At 32.4% G+C, this 26417-nt stretch overlaps 1 protein-coding gene across 8 annotated transcripts in view; it reads left to right on the top strand.

Moving 5' to 3' along the window:
- The window catches only part of MEF2A (myocyte enhancer factor 2A), a 159114-nt gene that overhangs the window by 44983 nt on the left and 87714 nt on the right, over positions 1-26417 (top strand). For all 8 annotated transcript variants that reach the window (XM_081288993.1, XM_081288995.1, XM_081288999.1 and 5 more), the window contains one exon: positions 17563-17750. In XM_081288993.1, coding sequence (XP_081145119.1) covers positions 17697-17750 — 54 coding nt within the window. In that variant the 5' untranslated portion in view covers positions 17563-17696. The remainder of the gene's footprint in view (positions 1-17562; positions 17751-26417) is intronic.

The raw sequence follows: 26417 nt of genomic DNA, 5'->3' as shown, positions 1-26417 counted from the left end.
AAACAGATATGATGGTTAAAGTAAAAATTTCAGCTCTGCCTCCCTGTGTGACTTTGGGTATTAATTTTAGTTCTCAGATGCTTCATTCAGAAAATAGAACAGTTAGTATCTAACTCAGAGTATCTTTTTGACTATTAAACGAAATAACATGTTAAGTTCTGCATAGCTATTGATAGATATTTGCTAATGGTTAAATTGCCTTCTCTCTGCCTTTCAGTGAAGAATAACTTCTGTGTCCAAAAGTTTGGTTGTTAGAGAATTTTCAAAGCCCAAATCTTAATGAAAAAGCAGCTATTTATTGATTGTTATATACTAGGCACTGTAGTAGGTGCTAGGATCATAGGAGCAAGTACAACCGACTCAGTCCTCTTCCTCACTAAGCTTACAATTTGGCAGGGGAAGAAAAGAGAAATTAAATATCTAATTATATAAGTAAGTAATTACAGTTGCAGGGAAAGCCATGACAAAAGTATAATATTTGAAAAGTGTATTAGAAATCCTAGCATAGTTTGGAAATAGAGAACATTTTCTTGAGGAAGTAATGGTAATGCTGAGACATAAATTTATGGATGAATAAGACTCTTGCTAAAGAGAAGTACTGGGTAGGAGACATAGCAAGAGATAGCAAGATTGTAGTTTGTGCAAAAACTCTGAAACAGAAAAAAACTGGGAGCTAAATGTAGAAGGATTTGTGCCTGGAATCTTGCTGGTCAAGAGGAAAAGTGGCACGGAATGAGGATTGAGTAGATGAGGGGTGAGATTAGGCGAGGCCTCTGGACCACGTTAAAGGCTTGGATTTTAAGAATAGGGATTAACGACATGATTATATTTGCATTTAAAAAATTGTGCTAATGAAAATTAGGAAATTGAACTGGAAGTAAATAAAAATGCCTGCTGAGACCAGTCAGGGGCTTTTGCAAAGCCTAGGTTAAGGGTAGCATTGGCTGTTACAGAAAAGGAATAGACTGCATATATTTAGTTTATAGAATTGTTGAGTCTTAACAAACCTGTGGAACACCTAGCTTGAATAGGTGAAAATATGGTTGGAAATAGAAGGCTAATTTTAGGTTAGTGATGTAGATCTGGTGTTCTCACAGTGTAACGTTGGTGGCCAAGGCCTTAACCCAGGTTCCTGATATTTGTTTTTTCAGTACATTTCACAACCATTGAGTGCATGTGTTAAAATTTTCATAGCATTTCCAAATTTATTTTACTGCCACATAAGCTCTTAAGGGGATGTTACTTTTAAAAATGTGCTATTTTCATATTAAATAATAGTAATAACCAACATTAAGTGCTTATGTTTGCAGGGTATTAGTCTGAATATTTTCTTAATCTTTACAAGTTTATGAGCATTATTATTATTATTCCAGTATTTTAAATATTTGCCACCTGAAGTTTAGAGAAGCTGAATAACTTCCTTAGGCTGTACTTGTAGCAAGTGGTGGAGCTAAGGTTTAAAATCCAGACACATTTGCTGAAGAGCCTACCCTCTTAACCACTAACATATGCCTTATCTTCGTGATATTTGGACCAACCAAACAAAAATGAGAATAACTGACTGAGAAGCAATTTTTTGAATTTTTATGGAAGACTTGTGTATACTATAATATACCATGTTTTAATATATTTCTTATATACATTATGGTTCACCTGGCTGGAGAGGAATATGGTATCTGCTTTATTTTAACGAATTAGAAACAGTGGCTGAGAGATTAAATAACTTGGTCAGGATCACTAATAGCTAGTTTTCGGAAGAGCTAGAATTTAAAACTGGTTCAGTTGACTCCAAGGCAGGTAGCTTTTCTTTTATTCTATTTAAAAACAAGAACTGTGTTGACTTAAATAAGAAAATTTCCTTTGGGAACATTACTAAATTTAATGATTAATTCATACCAATCTACATCCTAGTTCTTTTTAAATTTTTTTTTAATGTTATTTTGGGAATTGAACCTAGGGCCTAAGATAGAGCTCTACCATTGAGCTATGTCTCTAGCCCCTGTTTCTTCTTTTGAGAAGTTTCTGTTTGTTCTTCTGCCCAGTTATTGGATTATTTGGGTTTTTTTGGTGTTAAATATTTTGAGTTCTTTGTATGTTCTGAATATTAATCCCCTACTGGAGGAGTAGCTGGCCAAGATTTTCTCCCATTCTATAGGTTCCCTCTTCATGCCCTTTAATCATTTCCTTTGCTTTGTAGAAGCTTTTTTAGTTTGATGGCATCCTATTTATTGATTCTTGGTTTTATTTCTTGTGCTTTTGGGGTTTTGTTAAGAAGCCAATGATGGAGTGTTTTCTTCTAGCAGTTAGACAGTTTTTTTTGTCTGATTCCTGAGTCTTTGACCCATTTCAGTTGAGTCTTGTGCAGGTAAGAGTTAGGGGTCTAGTTTTATTTTTTCTACATATAGCTATCCAGTTTTTCCAACACCATTTGTTAAAAGGCTGTCTTTTCTCCAAAATACATTTTTTTGGCACATTTGTCAAATGTCAGATGGCTGTAGATATATGAATTTGTCCCTGTGTCTATTCTGTTCTGTTGGTCTTCATGTCTCTTTGATGCCAACACCATGCAGTTTTTATTACTATAGTTTTGTAGTATCATTTCAGATCTGGTATTGTGATGCCTCCTGCTTTGCTTTTCTTGCTTAGTATTGCTTTGGCTATTCCAGGACTCTTATTCTGCAAATGAATTTTTTAAAAAATGTTTTTTTAATTGTGTGGAGAATGTCATTGGTATTTTGATGGGTATAGCATTGAAACTCCTGACTAGTTCTTAAAAATAAAATCTAGATCTCAATATATAGGTTGAATTTAGAGGACAGACAGCTGAAAAAATTGAAATATTTTAACAGCTTTTGCATAAACATGAAGTAAAATTTTCTGTATTAAAATTATTTTAGAAGAGACAAAATGGGAAAATATTTTCTAATAAATTCATATCCATTTCATAGTATCTCTGAAGATATTAGACACTGCAATATTGACATCTTAACCAGATTTTTATAGTTAGTAGATAAGCATTTGTGTAGTATTATATTTTGATTTTGCTCAATTCAGTCTTGTAACATTTCTTTTTTTTTCTGTTCTTCCATAGTTTGTAGAAGACAAATGAAAATTAAGGTAATGAGATCAGACAGTGTAATGCATCTTAAATATTGGCTTCTGTTAGCACCAGAGTTAAAGACTTCTATCTTACCAGTACTTGCTACTGCTTACTAAAAACTAGTGAGAGGCAATTCAGCTTTTTATTAAAAGGCCAGCTCCTCCTTTAGAATATGGCTTTTAAACAATCTTTTTCAATAAGTCTTTTGCAGAGAGACTTAATCTAAGGCAATGTAGTTAAAAAACAAAACAAAAACCAAACACTGATCTTCTACCTTCACTTTAACTCTGTCAGTTGTTGATGTGAGATGTATTTTGAGTGCTGGATGCCTGTAAATTAATGCTATTAATTGACTTCTTTTTGGTTGATGGATAGATATATTATTGAAAGCTGTGACCATGGGGCTTCTTATTATACTAAGAAAAAGCCTGCCTCACTATGCTAGCAGACCCTTTCAAAAACAGATATTGGATTTTGATTGATTAGAAAAGTGAGAATTTTGAAGCAGTCTTATAAGGTACTTTTTATTTTTGGAAGAAATAAGTAGGAGCAAGGATACTGCAAGTACAACAAGATTACTATTCCACTGTCTACTGTTTTGTCTTTGTTAAAGTCATCTTATTAGTCTTTTGGGTATATGATTATGATCTGTGTATATTATAGAAATTGATTTTTGAGTTTCAGCTTCTATCACCCAATACTGTTGCTGCTCAGCAGTTTTTAATTGAGAACTTAATTCATACATTACATTTTTTTGTAAAGACTATTCTATACTGAATACCTAGTAGGATATTAGAAATAGTCAATTTTCCTTAGAACTGCATAGTAAAATAATTTTTAAGGCTATATATATGTATTCACTATATGGTCTTTGCTTTCTTTTGCGTTTTCTAGCCTTATCTGATATTTTGACTTAGAAGATTTTGATCTTATCAGCACTTTGAGCATATTAATTAATACAGTATTTTTTATGGGTAAAGTAAAAATTGTGACAGGCCAAGAGAAGATTATTTATGACTTGGTATGAAAATGGCCTATCAGAAACACTTTGAAATAGCTTTTTTTCTTTTTTGTAGTTTTAGGATCAAATTGTAATCAACTCTTGAATCGTTTGCATGTGTGTGTCAGGCTGCTTTTTGCTGCAGGTAACAGGCTAATAAAACAGTAAAGATTTTATCATCTCATGTAATGAGAGGTACAGTCAGAAGTTAGAATTCCAAAATTGGCTAACTTTGAAGACCTCTTCTGTCTTTTCTTTGTCACTTTCATGTTTTACTGTTTCATTCTAACTTTGTTTGGTTGCCTTCAATACCGGTATAATCCCTAAGCAATGTCTAGTTGACCCAGACTGTGTTTATGTCCAGGGAGAGAAGAAAAAATAATTATTCATAGGTTTCTTTGTTCTAGATTGCCTCTGCAGATCCTAATTTATTTTCCATTTCATCTTTTATTTTCATAGTTGGATACAATGCTAATTTTAAATTACAGATATACATTAAAAAAGCATAGAAACTGTTTTTTTCTCTGCCAGAAGCCTCTGAGATTACAGTAAAGAATCCTGTCACTAATCCACTTGTTCTGATTTCCTTTGAATTGCAATACATATTAATCTTTGTTTAATAGAGATCATAGTCTTCAAATGATATATATTACATTTTACAGTGCTTTAAATGCAAAACTTATGGAACATTAGAGATGAAATACTAGCATTTATGGAGTACATTATATGTGATACTCAGTTTAATATACAATGATGTATAATGTGAATGATGTATGTTATTTCCTTATTTGACAATTAGTCATATAGAAGTCAAATGATATTTCCAAGGTCACAACAGTAATGTCAGAATAAAACTAATAATGACTTCCAAATTAAACTAAAGTCCACGTCTTTTGGAATCTGACCCCTGCATTAAAAAAAAAAAATTTGGAACTTCCCTGTTTTCTTTCTTTTCTTTTTCTTTTTTTAGTTGTAGATGGATACAATACCTTTATTTTATGTATTTATTTTTGTGTGGTGCTGAGGATCAAACCCAGTGCCTCACACATGTTAGGCAAGCACTTTACCACTGAGCCACAACCCCAGCCTGATCCCTGCTTTTTTTTTAACATCTCCCCCACCCCCGCCCAATTTTCCTACAAATTTCTGGACCCCAGCTATTCCAACTCCTAAGCTGAGGAATATTCTATAAAAAACTGACTTATAATCTTTAAAATGTCAGTGTCATGAAAGGAAAAGGCTGAAGGATCACAGAGGTTCACAGATACTGACAATTATATGTAATATGTGATCTTAGGTAGATGTCATTATAAAAGGGGGGGGGGGGAATGCCCTAAAGAATATTATTGGAACAATTGACAAAAGTGAACTTATGACTTAGATTTAAAAGTATTGCAGCAATATTATATTTTCTGAATTTGATTACTCTGGTTTTGTAAAAGAATATTCTTGTACTTAGCAAATTCACACTTTTAAGTATTAAGGTATAAAAGGCATCCTGTATGCAACTTACCCTCAAATGGTTCAGAATAATAAATTTTATCTATATGAAGATATGTAGCCCATAAACATTCTTCATGAGTAAGAAGAGAGAAAGAATGAAAAAGTACACATGGTTACATGTTAAAATGGGTCAATGTGGATAGTAGTAATACAGGAATTCTCTATACTTTTCTTGGAAGTTTTCAGTAATATATTAAAAGTATACTTGCTAAAGACATGCTTTTTATTTTCTTCTAAGATGTGTGTAAATTTCAAATTATCAAAGCACAGATAATAAGAAAGATCTATATCCCAAAGTTTGGGCAAGTAGGAGAAAGCCACAGCTGCAGCTTAAAGGCTTGTGGTGTCCCTGGCATAGCCACTGAGAAAGGAAGGAACCAGGATATGGAAGTGGTGGTGGGATTCCTTTATATGGGTGGTGTTGGTAATCTCTGGCTTCTTCCTTCTCTACCATAGTGTTCTGTTACTGGTAGCAAGATTAAAGGATTTCTGTGATAGTGCTGGATAAGCAATGGCCATATTATTGGCATGGGGTACCCCTGGTTCCAGTCCCTGGCCAAGGTGGTACAGGGTTGTAATGTTTTGAACAACCAATAAAAATAAATAAATAAATAAATAAATACACACACACACACACACACACACACACACACACACAAATGCTAGGGATATGACTCAGTGGTTAAGAGCCCCTGGGTTCAATCCTGGTACAAAAAAAAAAAAAAAAAATTTCTTTTGAGCTGAATTTTTTTTTTCAGCCTAAAGATGAACATTTTGGAAAGTTTGAACAAAATCTATTTAGTAGATTTTTTCCTTGTATTTATATGAAAATAAAAAATGTTAATATTTCTAAAAAAAAAAACCAACAACAACAACAAAAAAAAACCAAAACCAGCCTGTTAGGGAAAACATGCAAACCGTTAGCTTTTCATCCTCTTTTATGAAAACAGCTTTGTATAACTATTAGAATACTTTCCTGGGTTGAGTCTTGACTCCTGATTTTAGCATCTCTGACCTTGGGGAAGTGATATTTACTGCTAAACCTTCAGTTTTCTCATATTAAAATGGAAATAATAATGCCTTATTTCATAAAGAGATTGTCAGTATTTTAAAAATAATTATGTAAAGTATATATTGTTGATATTATACACAGGGGTTCTTGAAATATTCATTTCTGCATTCAGTCAGTACTTAGAAGAAAATTTACTCTTTGTCTGAGTCATTTGGTTATGGATTTATCTGATAATGGCATTGAGCATAGTATGAAAACATACTAAAAAGGCCCAATGAAAGATTTTTTAAAAAGTTTTTTAAAAATCAAACTGAGGGACTGGGGTTATGGCTCAGCGGTAGAGAGCTCGCTTCGCACAAGGGAGGCCCTGGGTTGGATCCTCAGCACCACATAAAAATAAATAAAATAAAGGTATTGTGTCCAACTACAAATAAAAAATAATTATTTTAAAAAAATCAAACTGAGGGGCTGGGGTTGTAACTCAGTGGTAGAGTACTTGCTTAGCATGTGTGAGGCACTGGGTTTGATCCTCAGCACCATATAAAAATAAGTAAATAAGTAAAATAAAGATATTGTGTCTATCAACAACTAAAAATGTTTTTTAAAAAATCAAACTGAGTGGCAGAAATGAGTGGAAATAATAAGTATTTCCCATTTTTAATTTTAAAATTGAAAAGTGCATTTTTCACATTTAGGAAGAATGCTTCAGAAGTCATCTTGAGATGAAAGTTTATTGAGCACAAGCTACTTTTTATTAGGAATTGATTTTCAGTATTCTAACCCTATTAAAAAGTTGCCCAAACTGTTCCCTTTTCTGATTAAGTACACATGTGAGTCATGTGAGATAGTCTTTGATCAGGCTTACATTAAAACTAAAAATTGGAGTGATCTTACTTTAACCATGAAATATATACATCATGGAAATCATAATGATACCATGATAATATACATACATAAATACATGTAAATTGCTTCCATATTGCTTTATATTTAATTGTGTTTTTAAGGGTATTGTCCACTGTGGCAAATTTGCTAGCTTTTCTTTAATAGCAGTAATTGAGTTTTGTACTTAAATACATTTCTTAGAGTAAAAAAGGGAATTGATTAAAAGAATAAAATAGGTAAATACTCTAGTGCACAAAGTGGTATCTAATTCAAGCAAAAATTGAGAGGTTTATATACAAATGACTAAAGTTCAGGAACACCTACTATGTTAATAGTAGAAAAAGTTCCTGTTTTAACCAAGACTTTGGACAATTCATTTATCCTCCTTGCATTTCAATTTCTTTGCTGAAGGGATGAGGTTATAAACTTATCTCATGAAGTGGCTGTGAATATATTATGAAAACATACTTGAAAGGCCTGTTGAAAGATTTTTTAAAAAGATCTTTTACCAAATTGAATAGCAGATGATTTCTAAGGTAGTTTGAAAATCATAGGGTACTTTTTTAGACAGCTTGATTGACATTTTGTAAAGAAAAGTGTTCAGATTAAAGTGGGTCCTGGAACACTATTGACTTGGTAACACCCCCCCACACACCTTTTTTTTTCCTTTCTTTTCATTTTAATAAACTACAGTAAATGAGTGGGGGGGGGAATCACATGGAAACAGCTGCCATGCTTTTTGGAAAAATAATTTCTTAAATACATTACTAATTTTATTTCATATTTAGTTCGATTTTTTTGTGTAAAGACAAATTTATTAGACAAATTTAATAACTGCCTATTGGAAATTAATTATAAGATAGTTTTCCAAATATCCATCATGCATGCAGAAAGTATCAGTGCATAAAGGAAAATAATGTACAAAATAGCAGGCACAGAATTAATACTTTTTATTGCATCATGATTTTTTTTCACATCATAAATATTAATAACATGTTATACTGTGCTTAGAAATATACTTCTTTACCCTTGGACTACTTTCTCTCAAAAATTTGCAAATATTTGATGTTTTTTTCTTGCCTCCTGTGGTACATATAATGCATATAAATTTAAATTTTCATGTTATAAAACATTTTACTTAGAGAAATTGTCAGTTACCAAAAATTGTTATACAACTAGTTTAATGATGCTTTAGGGGCTAGGATCCAAGTTTTCTTAGTCAGATAATGCTTTGAAATTCTAAGTATGTTGTGAAGAAAGAGTAACTGGAAAATTGCACAAGATGCCAAAGTAAAAGGAACATTTCAGTAATGTTTACAGTTCATTCTTGAATGCTTTCTGGCTTTCATGATTTTTATTTTTCTGTTTTAAAAGCATCTGTAAGTTTATGTTGTTTATAATAACTTTTTTTTAAAAAAATCACAACAATGGTACTGTTATAAGAGAAAGTGAAATAGTGAAAAAATTACCCCAAAGTTCATTACTTTCAGTTACATGAATATAGGCCATTTATCTTTTATCTGTACCCTCAATATCTACAAAATTTTAAAAGCAAAACTAGAATTCTGTGTTTCTGCCTGCAACAATATAATGTAAATGTTTGTTGTAATAGCTACAGTATTTTATTATATGGACAGGGCATTCTTATATTATTGCCTATACCCCTTCACTGTTTTGATTACATTGGGATGAATATCCTTGTACATATATCTTTGTCATTGTCTTCTTATTTCCTTAGAGTAAATTCTTGAAAAAGGAATGGAGTTTTCAAGGAAAGCTGAAAGAAATTTATTTTTTTCTTTTTGAAATGTTTAATTTTTAAATGTTGGCCAAATTGTTAACAAACTTCATGGCTAAGGATTGGTTGGGGACGTGTATTTGCAACAGAAATAAATGATTGTGTTCCTTGTTAGTGGTCTTTGTTCTCTTTTCATTTTACATTTCTGTCATGTTAATATTTTCCATATTCTGAAGATTCCCAGATACATATTTTTAGCCCTGAAGTATAAGTCTTATTTTATAGTGTTCCATTTAACATTTCCACTTGTCCATGACGGTCTCAAGTAATATGTCCAAAATTAAATCATTATATTCCTCTCTTTTAAAGAAGTAATGAATCATTATTTGATGTATTTTCTCTTGTTAGATACCTTTTTTTTTTAAAGGGTTCAGTCTTTTTTATAGTACTTAGTTTTATTTTAGTAGTTTTTGAAAATTTTAATGTGTGATTGTTTCACCAGAATTTTGAAAGTAGGAAGTTCTGGTAAGTAAAGTTTACCTTCTGTTTAAAGTCCATGCTTTTAAAATATTTGTTTACTTAATCAACAAGTTTTTTTATAGAAAGTAAACAGAATTGATTTTAAATGATGATGAATATCTGTTGTAAGTATCAACTGCAGGATTGTTAGGAATCTGAGTGCTAGTTTTTGTGGTATCTCTCAAATTAAAGGAGTTGTTCATACTGGAAATTCTTTCAGAAATTTAGCTCCTGAGTTTTAAAACAATGACATACAGAAAAATTTCAGTTACCTGAAAATTCAATTTAAGTTATTTTTTTCCCTGTGTTAATGTCGTCTGAATACAGATATATACCTTGGGATTTAATTAGTGAGATTCCTATCCCATCCTCTCACCCAGGAAAAGATATGTTAATTCCTTGATGTTCTAAACACCCATCTGTGTTTTCTGGAGGCAAGTTTTAATGGAGTTTTAGTAAAACACCATTAACTTTACCGTGTAGAAAAATCAGTGCTCATGTAATCTAAATGGTAAGCTAGAATTAATGAAATTTTACTCCTGCAATTATTTTATAGGTACACACATACTATTCTGCTTTAGTATTGGTGTGGTTTGAAATGGTGGTAAAATGTACATAATAGAAAATTTATCGTTTTTAAATATATAGTGGTGACATTAAGCACATTTGAATTTTTGTACATCCGTTACGACCGCCCATCTCCAGAACTTTTTCATCAACCCATATTGAAACACTATACCCACTTAACAATAACACCCCATTTCTCCCTCCTCTTTAGTGCCTGGTAACTATAATTCTACTATTTCTATGAATGAGATACTCCAGAATATTTCATATAAGTAGAAGCATAATAATGCACTAATAAGAAATGTGGGGAAAAGAAAAAACATAAGTAGAATCATAACAATACTTTGTCCTTTTGTGACTGAATTATTACATGTAACCTAAAAAAGTCTTTAAGGTTCCTTTATGTTATGAGACAGGGTGATATCCTTTTCTTTTTTTCTTTCTTGGTAGTGGATGGGCGGGCTGGTTATTTATTTATTGGCACCAGAGGTTCTCTACAACTGAGCTACATCTCCAGCACTTTTTATTTTTTAGTTTGAGCCAGAATCTCCCTAAATTGCTGAGGCTCATCTCGAACTTGCAGTGTTCCTTACCTCTACCCTGAGTCGCTGGGATTATAGTATGTGTTACTGCGCCTGGCTGATGTCCTTTTTTTTTTTTTTTAAGTTATTTTTAAAATAAATTGTAGTTGGACACAATACCTTTATTTTTATGTGGTACTGAGAATCGATCCCAGTGCCTCATGCATACTAGACAAGCACTCTACCACTTGAGCCACAACCCCAGTCCCAGAAGTCTTTTTAAAAAAGGTTCTAAAGGTTCAGTTGTAATTGTATACCACAATTTACTTATCCATTCAATTACTGATGGACATTTGTATTGTTTTCTTTTACCTTTGGATTATTGTGAATAAAGCTCCTGGGGGCATTGGTGCACAAATATCTGTTTGAGTCCTTGATTTTAGTTCTTTTATTTATATATCCAAAACTGGAATCACTGGATAAAATGGTAATTCTTTGTTTAATTTTTTTAAAGCAAGTACCATACTGTTTTCCACAGCAAAATATATTCCCAAAAACAATGCACAAAGTTCTGTTTTTTTCATACCCTTGCTAATACTTACTGTTTTCTTTTCCTCCTTTTTTTTTTTTTTTTTTTTTTTTTTTTTAAATAATGACCATCTGAATGGAAGTGGCCTGGTATCTCATTATAATTTTTATTTGCATTTGCCTAGTGATTAGTGTTGTTGGTTGTGAGCATCTTTTCATGTGCTTATTGACCACTCCTTTATCTTCTTTGAAGAAATATCTATGTCCTTTGCTCATCTTAATTTTTTTTTTGCTATTCAGTTTATATATTCTGAATGTTATTCCATATCATATAAGTGATTTGCAGTTCTTTTTTTTTTTCCTTTTGGTGGGTTGCTGTTTTAGTATCTTTTGATACACAATAGTTTTAAAATTATTCTTGATTTTTTTTCAACACAATACTTTTATTTTATTTTTATGTGGTGCTGAGGATTAAACCCAATGCCTCACATGTGCTAGCTAGGCAACCACTTTACCACTGAGCTACAACCCCAGTTCTAGTTTTTTATTTTGATGACGTAGAGTTTATTTTTTTCTTCTGTTGATGGAATTTAATGGAAACTTTTCTTTTGTTTTCTTCTAAGAGTTTTATAGTATTAGAAATTGGGTTAAGATCTTTGATCCATTTTTAGTTAATTTTTATGTATGATGCTAGTAAGCATTCTACTTCTTTCTTTCTTTCTTTTCCAGAACAATTTATAGAAAAGACTGTCCTTTTCTGTTGAATTGTCCTGTTGAAGCCACTTCAAAGCTAAAAAATTTCCTTGTATGGGTGGCTTTAATTTTATTTCATATTTTATACATTTTGTTAGAAAGTGTTTTAATAGCACTCCATTTAAAAATATTTTCTAATTTTCATTGTCATCTTTTTTTGGCACGTGGATTAATTAGAAGTGTATTGCTTAGGTTTCTCATAAATAAGGATTTCCAACTTAATTTTTTTTTTAATTTTTTATTTTTTTACTAATTTCTAGCTTAGTTCCTCTGAGATCAGAGATGCCTGTCTTTTGAAATTTGTTAAGACTTAATATCTGGGCTTCTATGTAATTACCTTTGGTAGATGTTTTGTAATGTAGTTATAAAGTATTTTCTGCAGTTGTTAGATGTAGTGTTCTTAAGTGAGTGAGGTTGTTAACTGTCAAATCTTTATGTTTATTTTGGTCTGCTTGTTCTTTTATTCTGATCTGCTTATTCCATCAGGTACTTTGTTAAAATCAAGTTGGTATAATTGTGGATTAGAGATAGTTCTTTTGGGATTGGCTTAATGTACAGGCATACCCTTGATTCTTAGCTGAAGTTTATTTAGGTAAAGTATATTTTTAAATCTGCAAAATTCAATATAGTATTAAACTGGTATATGGGAAAAGTCACAATTGCATCCCAAATACAGTAGGTAGAATGTTAAAATCCTATGTAGATTTTTAAAAACAGTGTATTGAGTGCCAGAAAAAGGAATGGGCACGATGTGCTGGCTATAAGGCCATTACTATATTAAAATTTGAACTATTGTTTGCCATGTGTGTTTGTCTTGAACACATTTCTAATTGTTTTTCGTATTTAACTCTTATTTTTGCTTAGATTTATAGCATGTACAAAGAAGTTGGGAAAGTGTTAAGTTGTGGAGAAAGAAATAAGCCAGTGAGAAAGTTACTATGCAGTCTGTGAAGTCATGTAGTAAGCATTTTACATCCTAACCATGATAATTTACTACTATAAATGGACATTTTCTGTGTTTTAACTTTAAAAGAGAAATAAATCGAATTGTGAGTTAATGTATGACATTGTAATTTTTTTCTACTTAAAATATAGTAAATCTTGTTCTGGCTAAAGTTTTTGCATAGAATATTTGATTTTCAGAAATACATTTCTGATTACATGTGTTATTAGGTGCACTCAATTTTAGAATTGTTATATCTTCCTGGTGAGTAGAACTTGTATTGTTTTAAAGCATCTTTGTTTGTCTCTATCCTTATACACACATCTGTATCCTGCATTGAAGTTCAGTATGGTAAAGCATAATCATACAACTTTCCTTTGGTTTGTATTTTACCTGGTGTATTTTTCTCCCTACTTTTACTTTCATTCTTTCTGTATCCTATGTGTAAGATAATATCCTCTCTAATCATTCCACAATTGGATTTTGTTTTTAAATAGTTCTAAATTATCTTAAAAATTTGGGTGTTTTACTTAATTATATTTTTTGTGAATAATCATATAGTTGGATTAAATGTTTTATTCTCTTTATTTGTCTCTCATTCTGTGCCTTCTTCATTTGCTAATTCATTTTCTCTTTTCTGGATGTTATACTTTTATTGTTCTTGTAGTGGTTCACTCAGAGATTACCATATGCATCCTTGATTTATGAAAGTCTAAAGTAAATGAGCATTCTTTCTATTTCCTAGTCAATTAAAGATTTTAAAACCCTTTAACTTTATTTGGTACCCTCCTCAGTTATATACTATTATTGTTGTGTATTATAATATTTTAAGCCCTACAAGTTTTATTATTAGTGTTTTATTTAGTTAACATTCATTTAGAGTTGCTCATTATATTTGTTTGCTGAACTTCAGTTTTTGTGCATACTTAAGCTGTAATCTGGTATTATTTTTTTCTTCTAAAGAAACGTTGAAGAGGTCCCTTCAGTCTTTCCTGGTTACAAATTCTGTTTGTTTGCCTAAAAGTGTTTTTGGTTTGCCTTCATTATGAGGGATATTTTTTTCTCAAATACAAAGTTCTAGTTTGTCATTCTCTCTCTTAACCTCAGAACTTCGAAGATACCATTTCATTATCTTCTGACTTCATTGTTTATGTGAAAAAGTCAGTTCAGCTGTGAATCTTAACTATTGTTTCTTGAAGTGAATATTTTTCAACAGTTTTCTGGCTGCTTGTAAGATCCTTCCATCTGTGGGGGAAACATACCCCCCACCCATTCTTCTTTTGATCTGCCTAAGTGTGTGTATTGCACTTGAGGGGTCTGTAGAGCTTCTGGAATCTATGGGTTGATGTCTCATTAGTTTTGAAAATTCTTAGCTATTGTGTCTTCAAATATTTCTTTACCACCATATGTTTTTTCCTTCTGTTATGGAACTCTATTTACTTGTATTTTTGGATAATTTCTCAATGTTCCATAATTTTTCAAACTCTTTTCTGTATCTCATATTGTCAGGTCTTTTTGTATTTCAGCATGGATATTATCTTCTTTCCTGTTTTCTGGGTTGTTAATTACATTTTCAGCTGCATATAACTAATTATTAAATCAATCCATAAATTGGTTTTCAAAATTGTATTTTTTGTTGTTTTTCCTCTTGTTTATTATTGCCTGCTAAAATTCATTTTTAAAAAAATTCCTTGAGCATATTAATTAGTTACTTAGTTGATCTGTTTCTGTAGACATACTTAAATCTTGGGTTTTGACTGGATACTTTTTTTATTGCTATGTGTTTTATGTGAAAAAAACAGAGAAAATAATTTGAATTTCTGGATAATTTTATCTTTCTACTGAGAAGATTCACTTTTGCTACTAGCATGCAGCTAGGCTAATGATCTTCACTAGACCAGATTGCCTTCATCTAACTAGGGATTGTGATGATTTTAAGCTGTACTTCCCTTCCTATTTGACTTATTCTGTTTTTGATTTACCTTTGTGCCTGGGGTATAGTTCTTTGGAGTCTCTCCAGATGGCTGGTGTGTTCATTAGTGTGATATTCCTCTTTGGCAAGCTGAATCTAATTTTTGAACTCCAAACTCTTTCTTAGTCTCCCAGCCAGTGGTTTTGGAGCCTGCAGGCAAAAATGTCCAAAGACAGGTTTCACCTGTTTCTTCTAGATCTCTGCCTTGCAAATTATCACTATCTTGAATGTTGCAGTGTTTTAAAACAAATTACCTTTGTTTTACTTTTCTAGTTGTTCTCTGAAGATTAGTTTGAAACAGCCTACTTCATGTTGTCAACAGCAAAGTGTCCAGATATATTCTAGAATCTGTATTTTTCAGATTATAGAAGATAATATAGTATAAATGTCTTATAGGCATTAGCAGATCTTACATACTTGAGCAATAATATCTTCACAATGAAATGTATAACTGTTTATACAGTGCAAGGTTTTATAATGAGAATTAGAATGTGATCTGTTAGGGAACATGATTTAGAGTAAATGAACCTCTGTTGTTTGTAATGCAGTCTGTTGTAGAAACAAATATTCTACAGCACAGCTGCTTGTTTGATTGGGTTCCACCGTCTTTCAGTTCCTCTAATGTTTTCTATTCTCTTGTGTCATGGGGCATTTGTGCTTGCTATTTTCTCTGCCTGGCAGTATACCCTCATTTTCAGATTTAAATGTGAGGCACTTCTTCAAGGAAGCATTTCCTGACCCACAAATTTAGATTAGATAAATAAATATTTTAGTTTTGAAGTATACAAATATATTAATTTGATAATTTGAGATTTATGTCTTTTTTTTTCCTTGACCATTTTATTCTCTGTGCCTAGTTTAGAGTTTGGAAGTATATTTATTATATAAATGGTCATTAATGGGTTATCAGTTGTTTAATAGATGATCAGTTAATGTATGAATGAAGAAATAAATGAGAGGAGCTGAATAAATGAGTTTATTATTTTGAGTTTATTAGCATTTCACATTACTTTAAAAATTTTCTATTTATTTTGTAAGTTTTGAAAGCACTAGGTTTTGAAGTGACTAAAACCATCATTCATATCATCCAGAACATAACAACTTGTTCTGTTACAGAGAAATGGAACACAAAACCCTGCAAGATTTTTAAAATCTTTAAAGATTGATATATCAAAGAAAAGCTGACTTGGAATTTATATATGTACACACATACTCACCACACTCATAGGCATTGTAGTTTGTTCTGCCAGGAGGAATTGGTGTTGGCTTCTTTAGGGAGGTGACATTTGAACTAAATCTTAACTGATGAAGAGGCGTTCATTAAGTGAGCAATAATACCAACAAGAAATATTATTTCATTTAAATGTTTATTAGTATGAAAGGTAGTATACTAGTGTCTTTGTGGATTTATAGATAGTAATTTGGCCGGAGGCTAGGGTGATTTGCCTGGAGAATTCATAAAGGTAGACTGGGGTCATCTACATTATTTATCCTTTGGCAGGAAGGCTATCAGACTTTTAAGGATATTCTGTAGTGTTTAAGAGGATAAATCCTGGAACCAGATCCTGAATTCATATCCTAAATTCTGCCCTTTACTATTTAACCTTGAGCACATGACTTAATTTTTCTGTTTCTCAGTATCTTTATTTATAAAATGAAGATTATAATTACAATTAACTTAGTAGGTTGTAGTTAGGATTGAATAAGTTAAGACTTGTTCATACTTAGAAAAATGCCCGCTTGGGGCTGGGGTTGTGGCTCAGTGGCAGAGCACTTGCCTGGCATGTGTGGCATCACGTATAAATAAATAAAAGTAAATCAACAACTAAAAAATATTTTTAAAAAATGCCCACTCAAAATTGCATGGAAATGGAGGGAGACCCTCATTGCTATACAAAATTACATATAAGAGGTTGTGAGGGGAATGGGAAAATAAACAAGGAGAGAAATGAACTACAGTAGATGGGGTAGAGAGAGAAGTTGGGAGGGGAGGGGAGGGGGGATAGTAGGGGATAGGAAAGGTAGCAGAATACAACAATTACTAATAGGGCATTATGTAAAATTGTGGATGTGTAACCGATGTGATTCTGCAATCTGCATTTGGGGTAAAATTGGGGGTTCATAACCCACTTCAATCTAATGTATGAAATATGATATGTCAAGAGCTTTGTAATGTTGTGAACAACCAATAAAAAATTAAAAAAAAAAATGCCCACTCATAGAAAATGTGCCTACTCTCAGTAAATGTTGGCTCTTGTTGGTATTATTGTACGCATTGAGAAAACCTCAAATGCTATAATTGTATTAGTTTGACCAGAGCCAGAGGCACAGAGATTCAAGAGATATTTTAAGGGCAAAATCAATAAGACTTCAGCTTATTTAATACTTCTGTGTAATCAGAAATTTCTATTAATAATGTTATGTGGTGCATAAAAGCAGATTTGAAATTCATATAACTTATGATTTGCAAATGTATAGAACTTAAATCTAATTTGTTTGTGTGTGTTTATTTTTTTTTTAGATCTTATCAAAAATTTCAGCTGTAGCACTTGGACTAGAAGCTGAAACAATAGCAGCTGTGTACGATGCATTAGGGTATTGAAGAAAATTAATTTTTGAATTAAATATTTGGAACATAAGGAAAGGTGACTGAAAATGGGGCGGAAGAAAATACAAATCACACGCATAATGGATGAAAGAAACCGACAGGTAAATGAAAAATTTAATTTAATTCAACTATGTGATATGATTAAATTTTTAATTTACTTGATATATATACTTAAAAAGAACATAATAGAATGGTTGAAAATACTTAAAAATAATTTTGAGTATTTTTAGTTCCAGTCTAAATGAAAATTTTTACAATCATAAAATTATGTTTTCATGCACATTAAAGAAAATCTTTATTACAGAAATCCTGTATCTTATAGATGGATAACAGGTATGCTGAAAGGAAAGTAAAATCACTGGAGTCTCATTTCTTTTTGTTGAGTAGTGTTTTAAAGATATTTAGTCTTCAGCATATTTGTTGTATATTTGGTTGGTAGTCTTCTAATTATTTTTCAAATTATCACCTATTTTCATAATTAGTCAATATCTAAGAGACCTGCAGTTGATCAGTTAGACTTTTTGGTTTACTAATAATAAGAATAGTTTTACCCTCATTATTCACAAGTATTTCTAAAATATTTATGTAAAATACCTCAGCTTTAATTGATAAATTTACAGTACCAGTGTGTCAGTAAACCCTTATAAGTTCAGAATAATTATAGTGATGCTGATACATGAAGAAACACTAAGTTGTGTTTACAGCTGATCGGCAAACTATGGCCCATAGGCTAGATGCTTGTTTTTCTACATAAAACTTATTACAATCCTGCCTTGCCCATTCATATCTGATTGTCTATGGCTGCTTTTGCATTAACACAGATTTGATTTGTTAGTGTGACTAGATGCATTAATATAAATAGATGCCACAGAAACTATATGGCCCATAGGCCTAAAAACTCTTTGCTTTCTGGCCCTTTAAGAAGTTTGCGAACTCCTTGGTTTATAGTATAGAGGGAAAATAGTTTCAGAGAATATTGTAAATTAACCACTATTCAAATCATGTTCAGGAGGGAGAGGTGTGCTGACTGTGGGAGGGTTACAAATCAGAAGTTTCAAGAACAGTTTCTTGAACATTGAATATTTGTTCTGCAAAGTCAGAGTAGTCATTTAACTGAATATAGATATAATTGGAATCAAAACTCAACTGAGCAGCTGTGGGGGAAGTTAGAGTGATTAGGGTTGCCCATAGACTAAAGTGAAGCAGACCCTTGTTTCAGTTCATGAAGATTGTTTAGTAAAGATGGAAGGCTCACATAGTGTGATACATTATGAAGGCTGATAAAATAGGGAAAATTGATATTCCATCAATCCAAAGGAATGATTCCAAGCAGGGTTGTAAGTAAATTTCCCCTTATACATCTGAAGGTTATGACAGGTAGAGGAAGAGGACCTGCAGTATGAATGTTAAATAGAATTTATTAGAGAATACCATGTAAGCAGAGTAGAAGCAGAGTTCATAAAATGCCTAAGCTGTCATACCCATGTTTAAATTGGGCATAGTTAGAATGGACCTACCTATGAAATAGACTGTATATGGGAGCTGGGAATATGTAGGTGACTGGGTAATGGAACTTTCTAGTTGAGGAAATGACACTGTTAAAAAGATGGAGCCTGCAGCTATATTTTAGCAACCAGAGATTCAGCCACTTCCTTCATTGGATTTGTCTGTTAAGTCAGCTTTTTGCTAAACTGCCAAATGGGACAAGGGCTGTTTGAATTGCTCTTTCTGAAAATTTCACTAAAGAATGAAGAAAAAACATAGTAGGTGTAGTTGGGAAGTATATTTTTCAGATTAGATAAGGTCTGAACACAATTTGTCACAAGCTAAAATGGTATCTTAATTTTATTGATTTTTGGATGTATAGATTGAACTAAAATTTTTCTTGCAAAAAGGGGGAAATGATTTTGTATACCATTTATTCATTCAAATTCAAATATGTACTATATCTAAGTGACTGTATTAAGTCTTGGAACTCATTAAAAATACATAGCTTACCTAGGATATCCAAGTATGTGGCAGATAAAAACTTAGGTACTGGGAAAGTTTATGGAAGAAACCACTATTGTTTGAAGGGGAATTCAAGGAGCAGTTATTGGAGCAGGTAATAACAAACAGAGTTTTGAATTATAAGTATGAGCTAGCCACATGAAAATCATGCTTTACATTATTGGAATAGTGCATGAAAATTCTGGAACGTGATAGTATAATGCCCTTAAAAGGCTGGTGCACTTTATTTATTTCTACTCGGTAGGTTCTGGGGAAACCTTGTGTTTTTCTTCTTTGTTTAATAAGCTACTTTGTAAAAAGGAAGCTTTGTATTAAACTATAACATAAGAAAAGTTCACAGATTTTAAGTGTGCGGTTCAGTGAATTTTGGGAAAAAGAACTTGACCACGTAGCAGCATACCCCAGTACACCACCCCAGAAGTACTGTCCTGTCCCCTAGTTGTTATCTCCTTGCCCCTAGGAAAAGTCACTAACCTGACCTCTAACTTTGTTTTCAAGTTGTTGTTTTTTTTTTTTTTTTATGAAACTCACCAATTATTGTTGCCATAGATAAATGTTAATGTATGTATACATTTTATTTGGTGTACAATATCCCCTCTTGACTAGAAAATAATGTATTTTTTTTTCTGTTGTAAATAGACATTTGGGTTGTTCTCTATTTTGGTAGTATTATGAAGAGTGCTGTTCACAATTTTGAACATTCTTATTTTGTATACATGAACACTTTGGTCAATACCTAGGAGTACAGTTAACTTGAGTTATAGGGTGCACATGTGATTGGCTTTACTGTTAACAGAAGTTTTCCAAAGTGGTTATACTTTAATTTATACTCTTCTAGCAGAATGTGAGAGTTACAGCTGTTCCATATCTTCGTCAGTATTGTCCTTTTCATTTTAGTCATTCTGGTAGGTGAGCAATAGTAACATTTTTAATCTTAAAATTCCATGATGTCTAATGAAGTTGTTTACTTTTGTATATTTTTACTGGCTATACCAGTTCGGCCCCCAAGTAACCTGTCGTGTACTACCATGCTTGGTTCATTTTACCTTTTTGTACTTTCTTTTATGGCTAATTCTTTTTATGTCACATTTAAGAAATCTTTACTTACTGCAGGGCTGTGAAGATAATTCTTCTATGCTTCTAGAAATTTTATTGTTTTCTCTTTTATGAAATTTAGATGTTATCTATTTGGAACTTATTTTCAAATAGTTATTGAAGTATAGGGGTCAGGTTTGTTATTTTTTTAAATGGATATTCGTTGACTGAGTACAGTTTATTGTCAAAAACATCCTTTCCACACCGGGTGCTGTGACACATGCTTGTAATCCCAGCAGCTTGGGAGACTGAGGCAGAAGAATCACAAGTTCAAAGCCAGCCTCAGCAAAAGCAAGGTTTTAAACAACTCAGTGAGACCCTGTCTGTAAGTAAAATACAACATAGAGCTGGGAATCTGGCTCAGTAGTAGAGTGCCCTTGAGTTCAGTCCCTGGTACTCTCCAAAACAACAACAAAAGCAAAAATACATCCTTCCTCACTGCCTTTTTCATGAGTCAGACAATAATATATGTGTGGGACTGTTTTTGGACTCTCTGTTGTTCCATTAGACTGTATGCATAGCCTTGCTCAATTCTGCACTCTTATAATTACTATAGTTTTATATATGATAATATAGCTCCCTCTCTTTTTATTTAATTGATTTTATTTTTTAAATACACGGCAGTGGAGTGCATTACGATTCTTATTACACATATAGAGCACAATTTTTCATATCTCTGTTTGTATGTGAAGTATGTTTACACCAATTCATGTTTTCATACATGTACTTTGGATAATGGTATCTATCACGTTCCACCATCATTGCTAACCCCCTGCCCCTCCCTTCCCCTCCCACCCCAATAATATAGTTCTCTACTATTATATTTCTGCAGAAGTGGCTGACTCTTAACCTTTTCAGTTCATAAACGAAATCAAGTCAGTGTTTACCGAAGAACAAACAACCCAAATTCTTACTGGAATTTAATTTTTTCTACTGAATATATGGATTTAGGGAGAATTGAAATCTTTACAATATTTATCTTTACAATATTAATTTTATTTGGTTTTCATTAATTCTCTCCTTAATGTTTGATAGTTTTCAGCATACAGGTCTTACACATATTGTGTTATGTTTATTTTCCTAGGTATTTGATTTGTTAGCATTAATACATTTTTCTCTAAATTCTATTTTGTATATATTTGTTGCTATGTTAGTGGTCTTTACCCAACAATTCTGCTTAAAAGTACCCAACTATTTCTAATACTTTCTAATACATTTATGTACAAGTTTTTGTGTAAATATATTTTCATTTTTCTTGGATATATACCTAAATGTGGAATTGTTGGGTTGTAAGGTAATTCTTAAGTTTGACTAATTTTGAGGAACTGCCATACTGTTTGCCAGAGTAGCTGTACCACTTTACATTCCACTAACAATGTGTAAGGATCCCAGTTTTTCCACATTCTAGCCAATATTTGCTGTTGTTTGCCTTTTTGATTATTCTAATTATTCTAAAAGGTTGAACTGTTATCTTGTGATTTTTAGTTTTCATTTCTTTGATGGCTAATGATGGTCAACATATTTTCATGTGCTTAACTGGACTTTGTTTTTTTTTTTAATCTCTCTGAAGAAGTCTGTTCCAATCCTATGCCTAATTTTAAATTAACTTTTTGGTTATATCTGCATTTTGAAAATCGTTTTTATTGATTCTAGAATTATAGATTGGCAGTAATATTCTCTTAGTATTTTGAAGCGGTTTTCTTCTAACTTCCATGATTCTGTGGGAGCTGGCTTTTAATCTCCTTTTGAAAACAATAATCTGCTCGTTTGGGGAGTATAGAGTAACAGGGATTGAACCCAGGAGTGCTTAATCACTGAGCTACATCCTTACCCCTTTTTAAAAAATGTTGTTTTGAGACAGGGTCTGGCAAAGTGGTTTAGGGCCTCTCTAAGTTGCTGAGGCTGGCTTTGAATTTGCGATCCTCCTGCCTCAGTCTCCCAAGTCATTGGGATTGCAGGTGAGTACCACTGTACCTGTTAAGACTTCTTTTTCTTTGTTAGCTTTTTATTCCCCATGGTGGACTACTAGGAATGTGTATCTTCAAATACTGTGCATGCCTCTTTTTTTCTCCTCAAATTTCAATTATGTGGAACTTGTTAGACCTTTTATATATGTTCCATCTATTTTTTGATATTTATTTTTTAATTATAAGTGAACACATATCTTTATTTTATTTTTATGTGGTGCTGAGGATCGAATCCAGTGCCTGACTCATGCTAGTTGAGTGCTCTACCTCTGAACCACAACCCCCGACCCCCCATTAATTTCTTACGTTTTTTTTGTCCACCTGTATATTTTTTGTGTGTTCAGTTTGTATTTTTCTAGTAACCTGTGTCCTAGTAATCCATATTGTCCTTTTCTAATAATCCTTTCTCCTACTTTTTAAAATTCGGCTTAAGTTCTTAAATTCTGGTATTATCTTTTGAATTCTAGAACTAATAGTTTTTTCTTTTTTATAGATTTCAGTTCTTTGGTGAAATGTTCCACCTTTTCACGTTTTCTTCATATATTTCACTATTTTTTAAAAAAAAATACTAACCATAGATATTTTAAAGTCTTTGGTAAATTTGTGGGTCTATATATGATCCCCTTTTCTCTTTGCTTTTGATTACATGGTTTTGTCTTTTGATATATCTTATGTTTTTGTGTCAAACATTGCATGTTAAAGATTCTATAAATGTACCTTACTGTGTTACCTTCCTTCAGGTATGGTTTTATCCTTTTCTCTTTTCAGCCATTGAACTTATGTACCGAATATTTTAGACCATTTAAGGATTGCCATGAGCCAGGGCTAGGTTGCTGTTTTGATGAAGCCCCTTCCTGCTCCCTTTGGCTCTGCTTTCTAGGAGCCTACCAAGGCTGTCCACTGGGCTAAGTTCTTTGGTGATTTCTTGAATTTAGAACTTTGTCTTCTAATGTATAAATAGTTTAGAAAATTTTTCCTCTGCTTTTTTGAGGCTTTTTGTTTGTCTTTTTATTTTATTTTAATTTTTACCTCCTACCCCATACAGGCTGAGAAAATTGGCCTGTGTGTTTTGAGGAAACATCTGTCAATACCAGCACTTTAATTTCTACTTCTCTTCTCTCATTGTATATAGGCTGTGGAGTCCTTAATTTTTTCTTTAACTTTTGGGTCAAAGGTGCTTAGCAGCAACCCACTACCCAAAGACTATCCAGAATCAGTAAATACCAGCAAGGAAAATCGTTTGTGAAAGATTGTTTCACATGTTTAAGATTCTTACCATGCCAGAATCTTGGGCATCTCTAGTCTTCCTTGCTTCAGCAGCTTTCTGATGTTTTTGTTTGTTTAAATTTTGAAAGAGGGTCTTACTAAGTTGCTTAAGCCTTGCTAAGTTGCTGAGGCTGGCTTTGAACTTGTGATCCTTCTACCTTAGCTTCCTGAGTCACTGGGAAACCAGGTATGAGCCACCATGCTCAGCTCTGATTTCTTTAAGTATGTACTTGTTGTATTTCATTCTTCTTTTGCAGTTGAATTTCATTGGGGTTTTTGATCTTCCATCAACTATTCCCACTCACCTAGAGGAAATATCTTCATATACTTTACAAGAAAAAGAGAAAAAAATTATAGATAAAAATATCTGTAGCAAATGTACCAGAATTGACATGCTACTTCTGGTGATACTATACTCTGTATTCAACATTTAGGGGAAAAAAATAGAGTTTTTGTTCTTTATGTGATTTTTTTTTTCTAGTTTCATGTGCCTTTTCTTCCCAAAGGTAATCACTGTCATGAATTTACTTTGATTCTTTGAACATGGTTTTAAAATTTTACATAATTGCATTGTCATTTTGCATTTGCTTTTTTACTCAGTGTCATGTTTTTGAGATCTATCTTATTCACTACAATTAGTACTTCTATCAAAAAACATTTATATTGTTCATAATTTTTTACTGGTATAAATGGTGTTATAGAACACATCTGTGAACATGTCTCCTTATATGTGGATGAAAGTTACTACATAGTAAACACTAGTTACAGAAGAAGTTGCTGGGCTGAGTACGTCCATCATCTTTACTGTGTTTTCAAGTTGTTCTCCACATATACACTATACTGATTCCCAATTCCTTGTGTACTTTGCTTGACTGCTTGCCTCCTTCTCTGTTTCTTTATTCTGTTTGGATCTTTTCTGTTTTTTTTCTCTCTTCTTTCTTTTATTCAATTTATTTTATACATTTCCTGATCCTGTAAAGGTGAAATGTAACCTGTATTGTGTGTGTGTGTGTGTGTGTGTGTGTGTGTAATTTGCCCATTTCTTACTGGGTAGTTGATCTTCTCCTAGGAATTCTTTATGTATTCTGAATATTATGCTATATGTGTTTATCTGTTTCAGAAAACTACATTTTAATCTTTGCCAAAACACTTTGTAAATTATTTTATGCCAGGATTTATTATGGTGTTTTATAAGGCTTACATTGCCTTTATCGATAGATTGTTAATACCTCAAAATGCATTAAGATTCGTTTATTTCCTAAATTATAATTGTTTTTTGCAATGTTCCTAGTGTACTTTTGATAAATGTCTGTTTTTGATGCATGACTCCACATTTTAGATTAATCTCATTGGTGTTCACAACTGTTACCTGTATTTTTTGAGGCTTGTTTGTGTTTGGTTCATCAAGACCTATCACTAATTGCACTAACCACAATGGTGGATTTCACTTTACATTTTATTAGTTTAATAGATATTGTTTTGTATGTTTTGGGACTATTTTGTTAGGCTCATATACATTTAGAATTGTTACATCTGCTTGGTGAATTGTGCAATACATATTGATCTTCTGTCTTCAAGCATGATTGTCTTAAACCTATTCTGCCCGCCTTTAGCTATACCTTTCTTTTGGTTAGTATTTTGAGAGATTTAGTTCTCTACATGTACCTTTCAACCGTACTGTATTCTTATGCTTACAAATAGCACCTGGCTGGATTTTTTTTTTTATATTTATTTTTTAGTTGTAGTTGGACACAATATTTTTATTTTACTTATTTTTATGTGGTGCTGAGGATCAAACCCAGGGCCTCACACATACTAGGCGAGTGCTCTACTGCTGAGCCATAGCCCCAGCATCTGGCTGGATTTTGTTGTTGTTGTTTTTGTTTATGTCTTAATAATATCTCTTGATAGCCTAGATGATTTTTTTTCTGATCCTTTATATATTTGAACTAGTTTTTATACCATCTCAGTTGATCTTTTCAATTTTTTATAGGGCCCGAGCATTTTTAAAAAATCAGTTAATCATATCATTCCTCACATCCTCAAAGAACTCATATTGCAACTTCACACTGAGCCTCTAAGGAAAAAGAACATTGGAAGAAGAAGCTACTTTGTTTAGCTAGTAATCCACCAGTCTTAGAGGTTTTGTTGGGAAGCTGCCACCTTTTTTTGTTCCACCCCATGCTCAGCAGTGCTTCTGTGCTGACTCAGTTTTGTTCTGAAGGACATCTACATCAGCACTGCTGCCCAGTCCCTTTTGTGAGGGGGCAGATATTGATATCACAGGCAGTGGAGGTAAGAAGTATGAGTTGAACCCCAACTGCTGTTTCAAAAATATATCTTCTAGTAGCTCCACTGGCTGTTTATTTTTCCAAGCTATTAGCCTACATCATGCCTCTCCCTTACTGTCATACATATTCAAGCATAAGA

The sequence above is a fragment of the Spermophilus citellus genome (assembly GCF_964194105.1).
Source record: "Spermophilus citellus genome assembly, chromosome: 4".
NCBI lineage: Eukaryota > Metazoa > Chordata > Mammalia > Rodentia > Sciuridae > Spermophilus > Spermophilus citellus.
The sequence above is the reverse complement of the archived record's forward strand: the minus strand, read 5'-3'. Positions and strand labels throughout refer to the sequence as shown.